Source organism: Harpia harpyja, chromosome 10 (assembly GCF_026419915.1).
Source record: "Harpia harpyja isolate bHarHar1 chromosome 10, bHarHar1 primary haplotype, whole genome shotgun sequence".
Lineage (NCBI taxonomy): Eukaryota > Metazoa > Chordata > Aves > Accipitriformes > Accipitridae > Harpia > Harpia harpyja.
This window is the reverse complement of record NC_068949.1, coordinates 17,976,030-17,994,346: the sequence shown is the minus strand read 5'-3', so window position 1 is coordinate 17,994,346 and position 18,317 is coordinate 17,976,030. Positions and strand designations below refer to the sequence as shown.

At 39.0% G+C, this 18,317-nt stretch overlaps 1 protein-coding gene across 2 annotated transcripts in view; it reads right to left on the bottom strand.

Annotated features, from left to right (window-relative positions):
• The window catches only part of RASGEF1A (RasGEF domain family member 1A), a 175,091-nt gene that overhangs the window by 39,064 nt on the left and 117,710 nt on the right, over positions 1 to 18,317 (bottom strand). For both annotated transcript variants that reach the window (XM_052799289.1, XM_052799286.1), the window contains exon 2: positions 17,324 to 17,438. In XM_052799289.1, the coding sequence (XP_052655249.1) occupies positions 17,324 to 17,365 (42 nt within the window). In that variant the 5' untranslated portion in view covers positions 17,366 to 17,438. The remainder of the gene's footprint in view (positions 1 to 17,323; positions 17,439 to 18,317) is intronic.

Sequence of the window (18,317 nt, the reverse complement as noted above, 5' to 3'; positions counted from 1 at the left end):
GTTGGCTAATGAACCTTCCAAGATGCATCTTTTGACCTGGAACCAACTCCTAGGCTACTATGGTAATTGACAAGTGTTTTGGCACGGTTATTTCTTCTAAAAAGCCTCATAAAGAAGCTAGAGGAAGTTTCACAAAACACTTTGGCTTCTAATATTATCCTGAAAACATCAGAATTGCATCTGAAAGCAATTTATAATCTGTCACAAAACTCTGTTTTGACGTATGTTTTGTTAATTGAACTTCTGAGGACGTGCAATTCCAATGTGTCTGTTTAAAGAAGCAGTGTTGCTTACCTGTTTCACGTATTCACAGCTAAGCTAAACTTTCATCTTTATTCTGCTCAGCATTGCTGTTTCTACTAAAACCTAATACATTATTCATAACTGCTTCTAATTTTGGCCTAACTTTGAACTGGAGATAATTGGAATGTCTTCAATTGTCTTACATGTTCACACATCAAAGAACATCAAGTCAGCAGTCAGCATTGTTCTTGTGGTATATGTATGTGTCTGTTTTGAAGAGTGAGGAAATACTGTTTTGCTAGCGATACTGGGATGTTCCCCACTCTTCTTTCAAAAATAAATGATGATAAATTCCTAATGATCTTATAGAAGTGGTGCCATAGGTTATCATGTCCAATGCTGCAGATCTGTGTCTTAGTACAAAACTCATTGGAGGCAACAGAATTCATCTGAGTGACTTCAGTAGGTTTTAGATAAAGCCCCATGTAAAGGTTGATTTTCAGTGTTACCTAATCACCCCTTTCCTTTTGGTGCTGCAAGGCCGTTACGCAGAAATCATCAACTCTTCCAGGTATCCTACATATCCTTTATTTGCTTTTCTTCTACTTGTACCTGTTTCCTCCTTTCCCCCTCCAAACTCAACCCAAATTCAGGTGAAACTGGTAAGGAGTGCAGTGAGAATCAGAAGATGCATGCTGTTCAAGTAGTGGGATTTGCTGGGTAATTTTACTGAGTACTGCTTGGGAGGATGCAGTGTGCAAGGTCCTTTTTTGCTGGATTAGCCTTTGATGCACAGCATGTTTATGGCTTGACATGACACCTGTTTCCTAAGAAACTGAGAATGTAGTAAGACACATGGGTTCTCCTGCAGGAATAGGAGGTATGCTGAGTATCTGAGACTGATGAGGGTGGGGAGAGCAGAGTTTAGGCATGGGCTGAAGAGTGCTGCTTGAACTGCGTTGCATTGCAACTGGTATGAATCTGATCACATCGAATGAAGGGAACTAGCAGAGGCTCAGGTACATCATGTGCCTAATTCCTGTTTGAAATTTTGCAAATATTCCATAATAACTACAGTTGTATAAACATGCAACCTCACAAATGTTACGGTGCTTTTTTCTTCCTGCAAGCTAGACGCAGTTACAAACAGCCTCTCACTGGCATACACTTATAGACATTTGCAGTGTATGAAATGATGAAAACTGTTTTTGGGGGATTAACGTGTTAAGCACTGAAGCGCTTTACTGTATAATTTGCAATAAGCCATATTACTTTTTTCTACAATCACAAGTCGCTATTTTTGTTACTGGGCTAAATGGCCTCACCTTTTTTTTATTACTGCTTTTCCCTATAATCCCTTTCTCTCTATTGTGATAATACACTTGACTTTCAAGGTCAGATTCTGCATGTATTTTTTGTTTTAAACACAGATACAAATTGTGTCATTAACATGGCTAGCAAGAGCAAAAAATTAAAGATTTTGCTAATTTTTTTTTAAGTCTGGATGTACTATCTCTGTCAAAGTGGCTATTAATTTCTACAAACCTGGGAGCTCTGCTGAGTTGAGATCATAGCACTCCAAATGTTACAGCACTGAAGTTACACCCCAAGTCAATATGCATAGGTAGTACTTAGATTTATCTTGAAGTTGCCCATTCAGTTTCCTACCAAGATCTCTGCTCAGTTTAGAAGATAACCAAAGTTATTACAGACTGCAAGTGGCTGATACATCTTCCTTGGCAACAGCCAAAAACTAGCAAAATACCATTTGAACTGGATTCAGGCATCCATAGACACCAGCAAGATTAGTACCTATAACTGAAAATCAGTTCCTTGATTTATAAATAGATCACAGTTCTTTTCTGCACCTTTCAATTTTTCTTTTCATATTGTTGATGAATAAACAGTAGATGTTGATAAAAAAAAAAAAATAATTTCTCCCTCCCAAAGAATGATTTATACCATGCCTGTTGGGCAGTCAGGTAGTTTACTTAAAAGTCACCTACTTGCTTTTAGAAAGTAGTTATTAGGTGGGCTTATTTATTCCTTTTTTAGTCCTTTGTTTTCATATTTCGACCAAAATGAGTTCTTTTGCAATTGATTTTTGAAATAATGAAGTAGTTAAAAAGAAAAAGGAAAGATGTTTAACAAGTCCATTATGCTCAAATGCTCCCAAGCATAGTTTTGAAGGTGGCAGCTCTAATTTTACTGTGATATTGTTTGTGTTTGTACAAATTAGGTGTCATCTTTGGGCCATATCCTGAACATGCATCCATCTGTGTATGGCCAGAGAGCTCCAGTAGTTAATAGTTTGGATTTTATTTGAAAGTCTTGTCTGAGAGGATGCTGTAAGTTAGTGCACTGTTGTGTGCTAACTGGGGAGCTTACAGGTGAATTCATGCCTGATTTTTTGAATACAAATAAAATTGTACCCTCAGTTGGGTGTGTGAACTCTGGTCTGAGAAGTGGTCTGGAATGACACAGTAGGGTGAAATAATCTGGAGTTTGCCTGTGAGGAACAAAATAGCCATTCCCAGAAGTTACAGCTGTGGATTGGTCCAAACACTGAAACTGCTGAAGCCGCCTTCAACAAGATTTGGCTACAAGTGAGTGAGTTTAAAGCATTTACTGTAACTATGTTGCTTTTGAAGGATTTAAATACTAATTCAACTACTAGTAATATTCTATCTTTTAAAACCATCAATCTGATCTTTTAAATTTGATATTTCACAATTCACATTACAAAGAAAGTGTACTTACACTGCCGCTATAATAATTATAATGATATTTCATATTTTTTTATTTAAGCTTTTTTATGCTTAAATATCTTAAAATTCACTAATGGCATTTATGCCCAAATTATTTGAACAGGAGTTTAGTTTCTGTCCCTTTAAAGTACACGTCAAGGCTTAGACACACTGTTGCTGTGTTGCCCTTTACCTACAAGCAAGTACCTATCATAGGCATTTGCAAGATGTGTGGGTTTCTTTCAAGTGTATTTTTAATTGTCCTTTTTCTGTTTTATCATATAAAAAGGTAACCTTTAACAGAAACAGCTAGCTGGCAATACAGTCCCCAAAACTGAGCTAGCTAAATAATCTGATCACATTTCTGATTGCTTTGAGGACTGTTCCTGTATAGTTACGGCAAATGTCCCAACATCATCTTTCATATCCTTTTAGTGATAATCTGTGTTCAGCTCTCAGCTGCAAAGAACTAAAAGAACATTTCAAGCCCACACAAAGTCTGACGACAGCTCACGGCTGTGTACAATTTAGAACAGGAAGCTGCATGTTCCCTGTTGCAGCACTGAAGATGGTCAGGATTTTATTTATTTATCATTTTTTAGCATTATTCAAATACAGCTGATATGCACCAGAAAAAAAAAATTGAAAATCAGTAATTTTTTTGTTCTATGCTAGCAGAATAAATAATTTGGTAAAACTATGAGAAAGAAGGAGGGTAAGGATGGATTGAAGATGGATTGAAGATGCAGAGAAGTTTTTTTTCTCCTTAACTTGTTGGTGAACAATAAGGAAAGAAAAGTCAGCCCAGGAAAGGCATCACTTACCTTGTAAGCTTTTAACCTTTCCCCAAAGGTCTGTCCTGCAAATCCCTTGAAGTCCTGTGTTCAGCTACTAGCATGTTTTGCTACACATCTTCTCCTTCCCCTCCTCCAGCCATCTTCTTCCCCCTTCCCCCAACTTCCTATTAAAAGGAAAGCTACCAGGAGCTCATAAGTAACAGGCTCATGCTTTCAATCAAAGGAGAGAGCTGAATAGCCTTCCACTCGGAGTGAGTTCAGCAGATCTAGAGTCAGGGCCCCTTCATTAATGAGAAAGGAATCTGTTCACCTTCTGAAATCTTTCAGCACTCCCTGAAGCTGCCTGAACCACACAACTTGCATTTCTCATGAATTTCCCCACTGTGGCCACAGTTCCATTTCTCTCTTTCTCTCCTTCATCTCTTGAAAACCAAATATGCAAAGGTAATTTCCCTGCTCTTGTACAAGTAGATCCTGAGGTTCCTGATCTTTGTTTGCTTGTTAGAAGATGCCATTTCAAATTAATTCCCTCCTTTCCCTGGCCCCCAAACCCTTTCACTGGTTTCAGTAGGAAAAATTAGTTGGGCTTAGACTTATATGCAAGGAAATCTAACATTTGCAATAGGCTTGCCAGGCATGTGCACAGTGCAGGTCCAAACATTGGTTTTGATTCTCAGGCTTGGTGGTTTCCACTCACGTTTTTTTCACTCAAACCTCTTGTTTCAGTTCACACTAACTGAGTTTTGTTTTGAGTTTACAGGGGTTAGAATGAACCCTGGAAATTCAAATGCAAAGCTCCACTGGAACAGCTGCTGTTCTCTTGATCCAAACTACATTATCGCCTAAAATGCTAAAATCATCCTTAGCTTGTGAAACTTAGCTCAGGTTTGGTGAAAACCTCATTAACCTAGCATGATACCTGCTTGGTTTGGGAGATTTTATTAGCTGATTTTTTTGCACTAGTTCTATATCATAAATATTAATATGACTTCAATACCCCACCGCATCAGGAATTGTATATCTTCATTCCACATGTTGTCAGAAATAGAAAGGCATTCTTTGTCGTTATTCCAAAAAGGAATTTTTTTACTATGTCTGTATCTATGCTATGTCTGTAACGTGAAAGGAATAGTTACCATAAATGAGAGAATAAACCAGTGAGGGAAGACATCATATGTGACTTCTACCAGATGGGTCCCAAGCTTGCACTGAACAGGTATACAGTTGTTATTCTATGGATGGTCTCATATATAATACTTTGGTCTGGGGACCAATGTTTTGGTAGTACTCCTGCTATGATCACATATGTAAATATAAATGACTTTGCTTGTGACAAGTATAGGGGAGGATGCTTTGTGCGTGGCAGTAGGAATTGAAAAGGAATGGGAATTGGTAAGAAATGCGTACTTTATAGATTCAATGTAGCTGAGCATATGTTTAGGTTTTGATAGCGCCTTTGACATCAGGCAGTTTCGGTTCCCATTATAGTATGCAAATGGTTATGGTCAAAATTCAGACTGAATTCATCAAATTCAGACTGGATGGCCAAATTCAGACTTCTGTGGTCTTTAGATCTGTTCCACTTCAAGAGTTATCTTTTTTTATTAATACCTAACTGATAGTGAAATTTTTTCTGTTAATTTCCCTGGTGGAATCAGGAGAAAAAATCATAATACATAAGAAGGAAATTTTTGATTTTTGAGCTCTCTTTGTTATTTTATGTTGATAGTATGTACACTTCAAGGATATAGTGACTAACTGAAACTGATAATCTGAGTGAAAAGTACCTAGAATTCTTGAACAAGCAAGAGATAACTTGTCAAAACAAGCCCCGTGCAATAAAGATTTCCATGGGAGAAAATAACGACTAGAGAATGCACAACTGGAGTACTGTGTATGTGATGTTAAGTGCTGTGGGTGCTGATTTAAATAGATATTGTGAGTGCTCAAAACCAGGATATGAAGTGCTGGCAGTAGCTTTCTCTGCCTGACAATCATGAAAGAATAATTTGTGATTGGAATTACAGATATAGCTGCAAGATTATAGGCATGACCAACTATGTTTCCCTCTTCTCCCCTTCCAGTTATTTTTTTTCATGCCTAAAGTAACTTAATTGAGGCTTGAAAATAATTGGATCGGAACATAGGGATGAAGGTATCCCAAGTGGAGGTCAGTAGTACGGTAGCAGCAAGGTAAGATGCTGGTGTACGGCAAAGCACATCACTGCAGCAAGCAACTGTAAAGTCTGCCAAACAGAGTGCCAGTTTGGTGTGACTCAGTCACTGGCACGTGAACAGCCGATCAGTTGTTTCTGGTGTCAGTGGTGAATATCCTTAAGGCTACGTATTTGTGCTCCTGCCCGTGCCTACTCTTCCAGCTGTTCAGCGGCAGTGCCGCCTGGCACGCTTTGCAGCAGCCTACGCAGCAGAGGGGAAGGGTTCACTTCTGCTCTCCAGGCTTGTTTCTATACTAGCAAGCGTTTCTCTCCTTGCTATCATTTCAAATCAGGGAAGGGAGTTGCTGCTTGCCAGGACTGCACTTGGGCTGTGACCTCCGACTGCTCCTGTAAGCAGGCTCGGGGCGACTGCTGTGCTCCTCTCGCCTGCCTGGGGAGCTCAGCCTCCCCGCCGAGCCTCGCACCCCAACGCTTCCCAGCTGGCTGTGCAGCCTCACGGTCCTTCTTGCTACTCTCTGCCCTTTGAAAGATTAAGAAATCAAAGCTTTTAAAGCATAAAACTCCTCCTCTCTCATTGCTTGGCGCTAGCATTGCTTTCAAATACAGCTAGTATTCCCTCGTACTTCAAACAAGCCACTGAAACTCTGGGTTAATTCTCAGAACACAGCTATCACCGACTGATTTGTGTGTGTGCACGTGCGCTGCAGGAGTGGCTTGAGGCCCCGTTGTGCAGCTGTGCCAAAACCAGGCAGGGTGGAGGCATCCCGGCTGCAGTCCCTCGCCTCTCTGTGTTGTGTGTGGGGAAACTGAGGAAGGCAGAAGTGGAAGGAGCTGGCCTGGGTCACACACTAGGTGAATTGTGGGGCTGGAAGGAGAGCCCGGGTGGCCTGGACCTTTCACCAGTTGGTTCCTCCTCCTTCCCATGCCCTCATCTGAGCATTTGACTTCCATTTTGCAGCTTTGCTTGGCTTCCCTTCTCTGGAAGCACGGGGATCGTTTGAGCCACTATGGTGCGACGACCTGCTTTTTTCAGGGGTTTTCCGGTTAGGCTCACCATGAAGAACAAAACTCCTAGGCATAGCTGAAGCTCCTTGCATTGATTAAAACTGCACTGCGCCCACAGCAAATGGCATGAGAACATTTCAAGAACTGCTCACTCGTGAATCGTTCCCTGCAGCTGTGCCCAGAAGTAGTTTATTTAAAACTTGTGTTCCTATTTCAGTATTCTGAGAGAGGAGCATTCAGGCTCTTTTAAATTCTGCCTAATAGAAACTAAATTAAATCTTACTGTCATCTATCTTCTATAGTCTTATTGTTTTAGAATCGATTAAAAGCTTGTTTACAGTTACGTGGGCTGCTCTGGATTTTCAGGTAGGCAAAGAATGTGATCTTTTGAATTATTTAAGGTTGTGTTGGAACAGTTACCTATTTACTTTTCTATTGCTGCTAAATTTCAGAAGAGGCTAAGGGGAGGTGAAAAAGACAAGCAAACAACTGCAAGTCCCACCGTTGCCACACAGGAAGGTCCATCCTTAAACCAATTTAAAATCTGGGGCTGTGAGCCTTTGCCTTCTGTTTTGTTACTGCCGAGGTTAACGAGTCAAGGGTCAGGGTATTAATCAGTGACTATGGTGCAGAAAAGAGTTGCTAAACTTGTGGTGAAATAGGAGCTTGCTGTCATGGGAACAGAGTGGGAAAGGTAACCTCTGGGAAGAGCCAGCCTTACCCAGCCACCGGCAAGGGGGAGAGCCTAGTGAGGGCACCTCTGCCTGGAGCCCTGGTTTAATGCTGATCTACATCCGTGCGTGTCTGTACTCTGTGTTTAATCTTCATTTTTATGGATTTTCCTGTATCCTTTAACAAGTCAGTAGCCTGCTAGAGTCTGTTCCCTAAAAATTAAGGTCAGTCATCAAATGCCTGATTATTTTTGCTTGGTCTGAAGGTGAGAAAATACCAAGTAGTTAATGTGAACTCCGCAACCCCAAAAGTTTCTGAGATGTTATCCTTGCCCAGCAGTAACTGAAGCTCTAAATCCTCTACTCAGTCTGCTGACAAGTTTCCTTTAGCACAACCCTTTAAGAAAGGAACTGTTAGCAGAGTGTACAGCTTTTACAGTGCAGTTCTGAGTCATGATACTGGAAGGTGCTGAGCAGACGTAATGCCCGTCAATTTGTTGTTATTAATTAGCAGAGAGAACTGCTTCATGCAGATTCTCCCTTTCTTTCATGCACTCAGCCTGACTTCTTTATTTAGTTTTTTGTTGTTTAATTTGTGATCAAAATGTGAAGATGCTGCTTTTGTGAAGAGATCTATGTAAATTAAGAGATTATTATTTATTTCTTTAGAATATGCAAATCAAATTTCATGTTCTCATTCAAAGCAGAGACTCTTTTCTCCTGGCTATCACCAGTCTACAGGGAAAGCTGTTGCACTTTAATATAATTCCTGAACCATTAATCACACTGACTATAGTTTTGCAAGAGGCAAAGCTTTAGTTGCTTACAGTCTGTTCTTTAAACTTAAGCTATTTTTTTACTGTGCATCCTCGCTCCTCCCTTAAGACCTTCAGAAATGAAAAATGTAAGGGTATACCAGTTTGTTCTCTCGTTTAAGTGTGCAAACACTTTTCACAGCTTTTTTTCTGTGGCAGAAGCAAGGTCAAAATATGTGGCAGAAGGTAATATAAAATAATGTGTCCAAACTAGATTCTGGTTATAATTTGGAAGCATTCAGTACTGCCATCTGTTTGGTAGTCCTGAAACACATATGGATGCTCCATAGCACAAGTCAGAGAAACCTGGCAATTGCTCTAATTTGCCCATAGTCTCTGTGGTTCCCAGGGACCTGGGCACAATGCAGAGAGAACTGGGGTCTGGTCATACCCCACCTCAGTTTACTGCCTTTGGCTGCTGCTTTGCTATCCTAGCTTGCCCATCTCCCTTCTCTACAAGTAGTGCAGACTTACTCTTCTCATTTCAAATGATCATCAAAGATAGCGGTAGATATTATCCAGCATTACCTCTGCAGATATCATCAGCATATGAGATAAATAACGCTACCCTTGGTGTGTTACGGCTATTCTAGTTTATTCTCAAAAATCCAGTTTGGCTAAAATGGTTGCGTGTATTACTGAGAGACTTACAGTACCAGTTTTAGGATTCAGTTACTCTATGTTGTACGACTGTCTGTTATTTGCATAAAGAAAAAAGAAGTAATGTTCATTTCTGTTATTGCTTGGTGGCAAAAACTGTAATGAGGTGTCTATTGCTGATGATAAACGTGTACAGTCCCTGACAGCAAATGAATTTCTGGCCAGCCAATTCCTAGCCTGCATTTTCCTAATTTCTTGCCCTTTGGTCAGTAAATTGTGTTGGTATTGCTTTTGCAGATTATTTTTATTTCATTTTAAGACCTGTTTCTCATTTTAAAAAAAGAATTAAAACTTTTATCAGAAAAATCAGACTTATTTCCAGTCTGTTATTTTTCACTGTCAGTTTCCTAACCTATTTCCTTCCTCAAGGGACTTAAATATATGAACTTCTAAATACAGAGATAGGCAGTTTTTCTCCTTCTTCTATTTCTTTTCTTTTTAAGGGATTTTTTTTAATTTTTTTTTTTTTTTCTCTCTAGTGCCTGTGAGGCTGGAGCCCTGGAGATTTCAAGCTTCTTTCATCCTCCAAAATGTCAGCAATTTCAAAGTAGTGGGTTCCTGGATGATTCTTTTTACATGCTCTACAGTACTCTTCAAACTTGACTTGCAAGCTCTTTCTCTGCAGGTGAGAAGGGAGTGCGGGCACAGGACACATTTATACCTTAAACTCTCTGGCTGAAACAGTCACCAGGGAGAAGAAAGCACCCTGGCGCAAGCAAGCTGTGCATGGTCCAAAAGAATGACATTGCTTTTTGCATCTCCACCCTCTTTTTGTGGCCTCCTTCTGAAGTTTGCAAAGGAGCAAACTCATGCAGCTGAGAGCCAGCTTTAGGATGTCTTAGCTTTCTGTTCATGTAGTGGAAAAAGACATTAGAAACCATCAAACAAAACCAGCTATGTCAAGTCCCTTTCTGTTGCAGTCTGTGATCTACACACTGCAAGAACTCTCAGCCTTCAGCTAATTTTTCTTCTTTCTGGGTTACAAACTACCACATGACAGAGCTGGAGATTTGTAAAGGCTTGTGTGTGGGGGTCCAGCGTGTCTCTTCATTTAGACTAGAAGATGATGGGGGGGTGAAGGGAAGCAGGGAATGGGAATAAATCCTATTCCTGGTAACCAAACCCAGCAGTGGTAATGAAGAGGCCAGCAACTGATAGGAGAGGAATGAAATTAAGAATGCTGCTATGAAAGACAGCTGGGCTGCATGACCAGGTTAGTACAGAGAAGGGAACAAGGCAGAGAGCAGGTACATGCTGGGGGGAACAGAGGGAGATGTGGATGAGCTGGGAAAGTTGTATGTGTAAGGAGGGAATGCAGAAAAGAGGATGAAGAGATAGGAATGAAGAAGTGGGACAGGGCCAAGTAGAGTATGCGATAATCTTTGACCTTAAAACATTAAAGGCATTTAAAACTTGTCAAAAGTTATTTTCTCCACAGATGTTTACTGCATATTACTTTCTTAGAGGAAGGAAAGGTGCTTCCCATGTTAATAAGAAGGAGGAGTTTCAAGACAAGTGTCCTCTTAGATTTGTGTGGTCTATTCTGGGCAAAAAAGAAATGGCTGTGTTTAAAACAAAAATATCTGTGTAAAACAAAAATATCTTTTTTTCTTTTTTTTTTTTTTTATTGTATATTAAGATATTGACAAATGGTCACTTTTTCCTTCGGTCTGTGCTCAGGATTTCCTTATTTTACAATGTGTGAGGGGTGCAGCTGTTACACCACTTTTATTTTAATGGTGTGAGCAAGGGCTTAACTGTAACGTAATTAGAGAATATTGTTTGACAATTCAGGAAAGGATCTTCTAAACATTTTTCTTTGGGAGATGACCTGTACCCTTCCAAGGAAGAATCTTCTAATTCTGGCTGAAACATCCCCCCCTAAATTTTCAGTCCTTAAAGCATAAAAAATTGATCCAGTATTGCCAGGCAGTCCTCAGAAGATTGGTTCTTTCACGTTCTCAAGGTGCAAACCATAGTTTTTGGATGTAAAAACTGTTATTGAATCTTAATTGAAGTCTGCACAGTAATAACCTACAGGCAAGATTCTGCAAAGCATGAAGATACATTGTTTGAGTTTCTTGGAGCTTGGAGTAATCTTTACGGCTACAGATAGATGACTCTCTTTCCATTTAAGTATCCTAGAGCATATTTAAGGCAAGTTTAATTAAACCGAATCCATAATCAATTATTGTTCTTTCCCTGCTTCGCCTTCATTGTTAAAGTCTTTTTCAATGGAATGTTAATTACCCTGTCAAATCTTTCAGTAATATACAAAAAGGTTATATTAAAAAAAAGCTAGGATTCTATTAAGAGAAATTCTACTCCTTTTTTCTGAGTGGAAAAAAGCATGACCAGTTTAAGAACAGGGTGAAAGAATTTCTTGGACTTAATTTTGAAGAAAGTTTAGCAGTTGTGAAAAAGATGAAAGTAGCAACTTGGAATGTGTATTTTCATAGGTACGTTTAGGTAATAACATCTTATGTAGAAGAAAATCCCAGATTTTTTTTTTTTCTTGATATGTTATTTTCTACTCCCATGGAAAGAAAATAAATACAGGATCTAGATGCAATGCTCTCTTATGCAAAACTGGAATGAAATACACAATTCTTGTTTTGCTTCATGTTGCTTTGTCCTTCGAAGCGTACAAGAAGCAAATTTGGAAGGTAATGTTTCATGAGAGCTTGTGGTTCCCAGGCTATCGTAGTGTGTGTCATCTTGTCTCGGGTGGTGTTACTGAGCGTGACAGATGTACTACAATTTCCCTACCACAAATAGGAATGTTTATTTTACTTACAGGATGCTAATTGCTTAGCTGTTGTATTTTGCAAAGCTGTGTGAAGATAAGGAGGAGGGAACACTTGGAAGAAAATTAAAGATCAAACCATAGTTTTGGTGCTGTCAGAGGAGTGGGTGTTATATGTGGGAGGTAAAGGTGTAGGGAAAAGGAGTGACATTTACTGAACTTATTGCTCAGGCTCTTTGTAGTTCAGATGTGCCTACTGATGGTATTTGTAGACTAGTCCATGTGTGAAAGAGGAAAAAATGACCTTATACTTAAAAAGGAAAAAAAAAATAATCTCTAGCCTCTATTCTGTCTAAATCAAAAAGCATATTTAGCAATTCAGAGTAGTCTTTTGTGCCTTCAGAACTGTCAAATCTGTCACATACAAAGGCTACATCAATGAAGGGCATGTATTATATTAGAAGTGCTTAATGCCAATAAGTAAAGCCTGTTGAAAATGTAAGAACAGGTATAGGGGTCTTCAGCTGTTGACTGCTACGATTAGCTGAATGCCATATGGCTCAGTTGCACAGTTCTCTGAATTGAAACATCATCAGCTATCCTGCATGAGTGTAATATCTAAAACTAAACATACTGCGGAAGACAATTGATATAAGGCTCCACAGAGGGCAAACCTACCTGCTCTTTGTTTACTCTTTAAATTTTTGGTGGGTGAAATGAGCTAGGCAGCACTATGACCATGCTGTTATTTACTCCAATGAAAGAAATAAAAATATTTGATGTGTTATTTTCATGCTATTAAGCTCCCAAAGGCTAACTACTGTGAAGAAGATAATGTACTATTTAGTCGTCAAGTTTGGGATTAATGGATTAGGATGCATAGTTAGTAAAAATCAGCACTTGTCACATCTGCGCGAGTCCCATGAGCTATAACCATCTTGAACATCTCTATTGTTCCAGTCGTTTTCAATTTTGTTTCCTACCCTGCAGAATTTCCCAGGAGATGTGATGGGTCAGTAGCAGGCCAAAGAAGGACTTCAGACCTAATCTAATCAATATTGTGACAAACGTAATGCAAGAAGCTATGTCACCTTGGAATCCCAGTACATTTTATCAGCTCTGCACCTAATGAGATGTGACAGCAAGGTTGATCTGCGACTCCTTAGGACAGGAGAGAAGTTGTGCAAGGGCTTGTGCAAGGATGGCTGTGTGACAAAGGGTAATCTAGCTCCGTGATGACCGCAGCTAAAGGTTGAAACTAGAGGTCCTTACTTACACATCAAACATCAAATAGTTATTTTAATAACCTTCATTTTCAAGTGAACTGTTTATTCATTTATTACGTTTTCAGCTCCTCTAACATGTCATCTATATTAAAAGAGATGGTAACTTTATCTCTTTCAGTGGAAGGTTCTGAAGTGGGTTTCACAAATTAGAAAACAGTAGTCACTGGCTTTATATGTATTCCAAGCAAAGCACTTTCACTTCAGTCCTCTGTAATGGTTTAATATTTTATTTTTAATTGCCCCTTTTTGCAATCACATACAACTAGATCACTTGTTCCACCAGTATGTGATGTTTCTATGAGACTAAAGTCAATGACTTTTACTTCTTTTGTCCTGTAATTTGCTCCCTCGGTACTTCTTTATCCTAAATTTAGCTGCTACCTTAGTAGTCTTCACTGATGTATTCTGGTGTGCACTCTCAAATTTTTGTGCCATTCTAGTTTTGAGGTGGCAGCTTTGCTAGAGATTGTTTTTACAATAATCTCATTTTCTGTGCTCAGGATTGTATATATCATTACCAAATTTGACAGCTTCTGTCCTTAATTCTAATCATTCTAGTTTCTCTGCCCAGCTAGGTTCGTTGAGACCCTCCATGTTTTGACCCATCTCGTCTGTTGTATTTATAGTTTCTTTGTTCTTAAGTGTTGTCTATGTACTGTGATGCTACCTCTACCAGGTTATTCTCAAGGCATTTGCTTGCTCTGTCCCTTTACCCTTAACTTTCCACCTCAGAATGAATGGTAATTACTGTCAAAATGTTCTCATGCATAGAAATCCTGTGAACATATAGACTGTCATTTGGATATCTGGAAACTAGTTATGGTATTACTATCATAACTATCAATGTTGGTCAAGAAGCTCTCGTATCTTATTCCTTTTCCTTGGGGAGATAACCTTTGAAGTATCTTGTGAAAATTTACCAGTTTCTTCTCTACACATAATATTTTAACATGAAAAATTATATTGCTTGTCCTTTAATTTAACAGCAAGCTGTTTCTGAATCTCATTTTCAATTATTGAAGTTTTCTATATGAGGATTTCCATAAATTGCCTTGATATGTAAATAGTGGAGCAAAGCTGCCTTATACTTTTTACTAATCCTGCAATTACATTCCGTAGAGCCTTTTTACTTTCCTTAATATGAAACTAAACCCTCCTCTCACCTCATGCACTAAGAATTATGGACGTGGCAGCTAAATCCAGCTTTTAAATCCCAGGCATAGTAGCTATATGCTATTGCTGTTCACTGTCTCTTTCTAATAAGCTGTAAGCAGTGCAATACCATATTAGTTAATTTGAAAATCGTTTCTCAAGGGATTGCATGGCTTATGTACATCAGGTCCCTACCAATCCACTTAAAGCTTAAATTCACCAGACTGAGAAACTCAGTGCAGGATTGGATCTTATTTGCTGCAGCAGAAACATTCATTTCCCTGTAAAGTACCAGGACAGCATTTTTGATCTGGCAGAAGTTCTACTGAAAACACCCCTGAACCACATTTTCTGGAGATGGGAAATGCCACGTGTCTGAAAATAACAGCTCTCATTTCTAATTGTTTTTATTTGTGATATACCACAACCGCTATTTTTTTGATCTTACAGCAAATATTTTTTTATTCCATTGCATAAGCTAACAAGGTGTATTTTTTTGCAGTTCATATGCACTGTTACTCTTGAAATTTCAGTGTTGTTATTGCTCTTTGTTTGTTTAATTAACTTGGAAAAAAGGGACTGAGAATGAAATCTTTGAGACAAAATACCTATCTTTGACTCAGATATCTGAAACTTGATTGTTGATGTTCCGGGGAGCACCACCTGAGTTTGGGATGGGCCGACCTCAAAAGGCAAATTCAAACATCCCTAGAAAGCTGAACTTTGATTCTGTGTTTATGGCTTCTTGGTGTACTGCATCACTTTAAACCTGCCTGCACAATATTGAAACCATCTCACTTTGTGAGTATTCATTCAAATCGGTGTTTCTGTCTTTTCTGGTATTCCACTCAAGAGGAAAAAAAAAAAAAATTCATGTACCACAATAACATAAAATATCAACTTCTGTTTCCATTTCTCCACAACAGCATTGTATAAAGCCACCACCATGTAATCTTCCTTATGGATGGTGTCAATTCATTACATACAATCTAAGTATGACATAATACACAGAATAACCAGTGAATTATAAACTGCATCACAATTTTAAATGTGCTTTCTCTGTAACACAGTATTAAATTACTTTGACTATATCATGTATGGCTAGATGTCTCCCGATGGCTGAACTCTGCCATCACTGCAGTAGCAATACCTAGCACAGAGATCGTCTCACCGTAGTTTGCTGCGAGGCGTATGCACCTCCTAAAGCACCAGCAGCACATGGGAACGGAGAGTATAGAGCGCAGCACTGTGCAAAACTTACCGGGGTCTCGAGGACCATGTATCCTCAGAGCTGGGGCACCCCACGCGCCGGAGTCTGTCCCTGCTTTATGCTGCCGCGGAAGCAAAGAGCTGCTTCACCGCTCCTCTTTCGCGTCTATGTTCAGGCAAAGCGTGCTGGGGACTGTGGTGAGCCCTGTGTTTTCCGTTACAATTATACCCCAGAAAAACTGAAAGTACTATGGAAGGTAGTGCACAAGAGGAAATTCTGAGTCTCAGCCTTCCACTACGTAGGGGTCATGTGCTGGGCTGCTGGGTAGTGACTGGGAACTTCCATTCCTGTCCTTCTTGAGCTATAGCGAAAGCAAGACTGTTTTGCCGTTTTCTCTACATATAGGGTTATAGGAACTGACATGCTAGTTAAGACCAGCGTACAGATGCTGCGAAGGAAAGGAAGTAGGTTTTGGGCAGGCATTTCTAACTGGCTGCTTTCTTGTATCATTGCTGCTAAAATTTCTCCAAAATTCTGGTTTGGTTTGGTATGATTTTAGAGCAGCATCTCTCAAATGTCTTATTTTGGGGGGGGGAAATATACAATGCCTACAAAACTAGCTGGAAATTGTTTACAATGTTTTCTATGGAAATCTGACAGCTAGAAACCAACAGTCTGGAATGAAACTTGCTGATTTTTTTTTTTTTAAATCAATTTTTATTTGACCATTCTTTGTACTTGTTTTTTGCACAATAATGTCCACAGTATACCAAAAGTTCTTCAGAAGCTCAATTAAATCATGCAAAGAAAATACTAGATGTATTCTGGTTGGAAACCTGAATCGGTTTCCCAAAGGTATTATATCCTTGATAAGTAAAATAATAAGAAAGAAGTTCTTTCTATGCCATATATGTCTACAGTGTGAACTCTTCCATGCAGAGGCAAATCAGGAAATAGCAAAAGGAATTTTCTATGTAGGTAATGTTAGTTTGTAGTTAACAAAGGCAGCCTGTCAGTGGTGAGGTGTTTTTTGTTTTGTTTTTTTACTGGGTTTTGTATAAAGGTATAGAAATTTAAATAAGGATGTAGAAATAAGGAGACTAGGGAAACTGGAGATGAAGGAAATGAGGAAGAAAGTACAAAGGTGATTGCAAAAGACTTTGACATACCTTTATGGAAATGGAGCTGGCATTTCCATACAGGAAATGTGGAGGACTAGTTTAGAAAGGGAAGGTAACGAGATAGGGACATTATTATATGCTAGTAGAATAGATTTGGAAGAGGTTAGTGGAATACATTTAATTTAATCTTGCATGGGGCGTGGCACCTGAGAAGAACAATAGTAATGGATAAGAAGGATGTGACTTTTACAAGCGACGTGTGTGTTCAGATGAGATCTGAGAAGTGGATGTGGGAGAAGTGGATGACTGAGGAGCACATAATGAGTCCCTTAATCAGAGATTTGTCTGAAGTGATGGAAGGAAAGGATGGCGGGGTGGGGGGAGTGGAGAGTAAGGGTGTTTTGAAAGCAAATATCAACAATACTGTATTTTACAATGAACTGTCACCACTGTTCAGTGTCTTTGGCTGCATTTCCTAGTGCACAATTGGGCTTCAAATAGTTCCAAGATTCTTTCTTCTGCACCTGCTTACAGAGTCTTCTAACGTCTGAACTAATTTTTATTCAAGTCTAAGGCTGCCCAGTGTGATTTCTGAACAATATAAATCTCTAACTATAAATTATCCTACACTAGTGCTTTCAAATAAAAAAGCAACTTCTACGTAAGAATCATAAAAAGTAAAATAATACTTACTTTGCATTTCTTTACAGCAGCATTGCACAGTGGTTCTGCCATCCAGCCTTTCCCAGTGGGTGGACTTCCAGCTATTTCACTCTATGATTTTTGTCATGTGTCTTGCCTCCTTCCCCTTAAAACAAGGGGTGCAATGGATTACTGTTCAGAACACAGTTATTTTCCACTGAAAATGCATTGTAGTATCAGAATAAAATTTGACATGCATAGTTTTAGAGAGGGGAGGGTCATAAGAAGGAAGAAATAGCACAAATTATGGTATTACAAAAAAAAAAAGCAGAATTTTAAATACTAGCTGCCAGGAGTAGTGCAATAGGAAAGGAGTTGGAAGGGTTAAACTACTAAACTGTCTTAAATGTGACATAAAAATAAAGAATATAGAGAAACTGGCAACCATTCTGTTGACATCTAAGATAAAATGGACTGAAGAGAATCCAGGTTTGAGCTTTTTCAAGACACATTGTAGTTATGATAAACACAGAGACAATTCACCACAGACCAACTTCAGAACAGGCTCTTGAAGGTTTTTGGTAGGACTTGGGTTTTTTTCAGGTTTTTTTCTACAGGAAATTCACTGTTGCTGCACTTCTAAGCTGAACTTTGTTGTGATTACTACCACTGAGTTGGGTGCAGGTATTTGTAGTTTCAAGGCATTTTTTTTTTTCCTAAATATGAAATTAAAATAGAGCTGTGAGCATGCTGGCTGGCACCAGCCACACAGGTTTGTTACAGCTGAAGCTCTTTTCCTCAGTGATGGCACTAACCTGAGTTGTTCTTCTCTAAGCAGGTATTTCTTTAGCACGAGACCTCTACCTTTTTCAAATTTGAATTAGTCACTGGAATTAAATATTGGGGGAGCTTGACAGACAAGTGGAATAAGGACACGAAACTCTTTTCCCTTGAAAATCAGACTAAAAAAAATAACGCTTATTTGCATAAAATATGGTGACTAAATGTATAAATATTTTATAATATTTTACACCAAGTAGGGTAA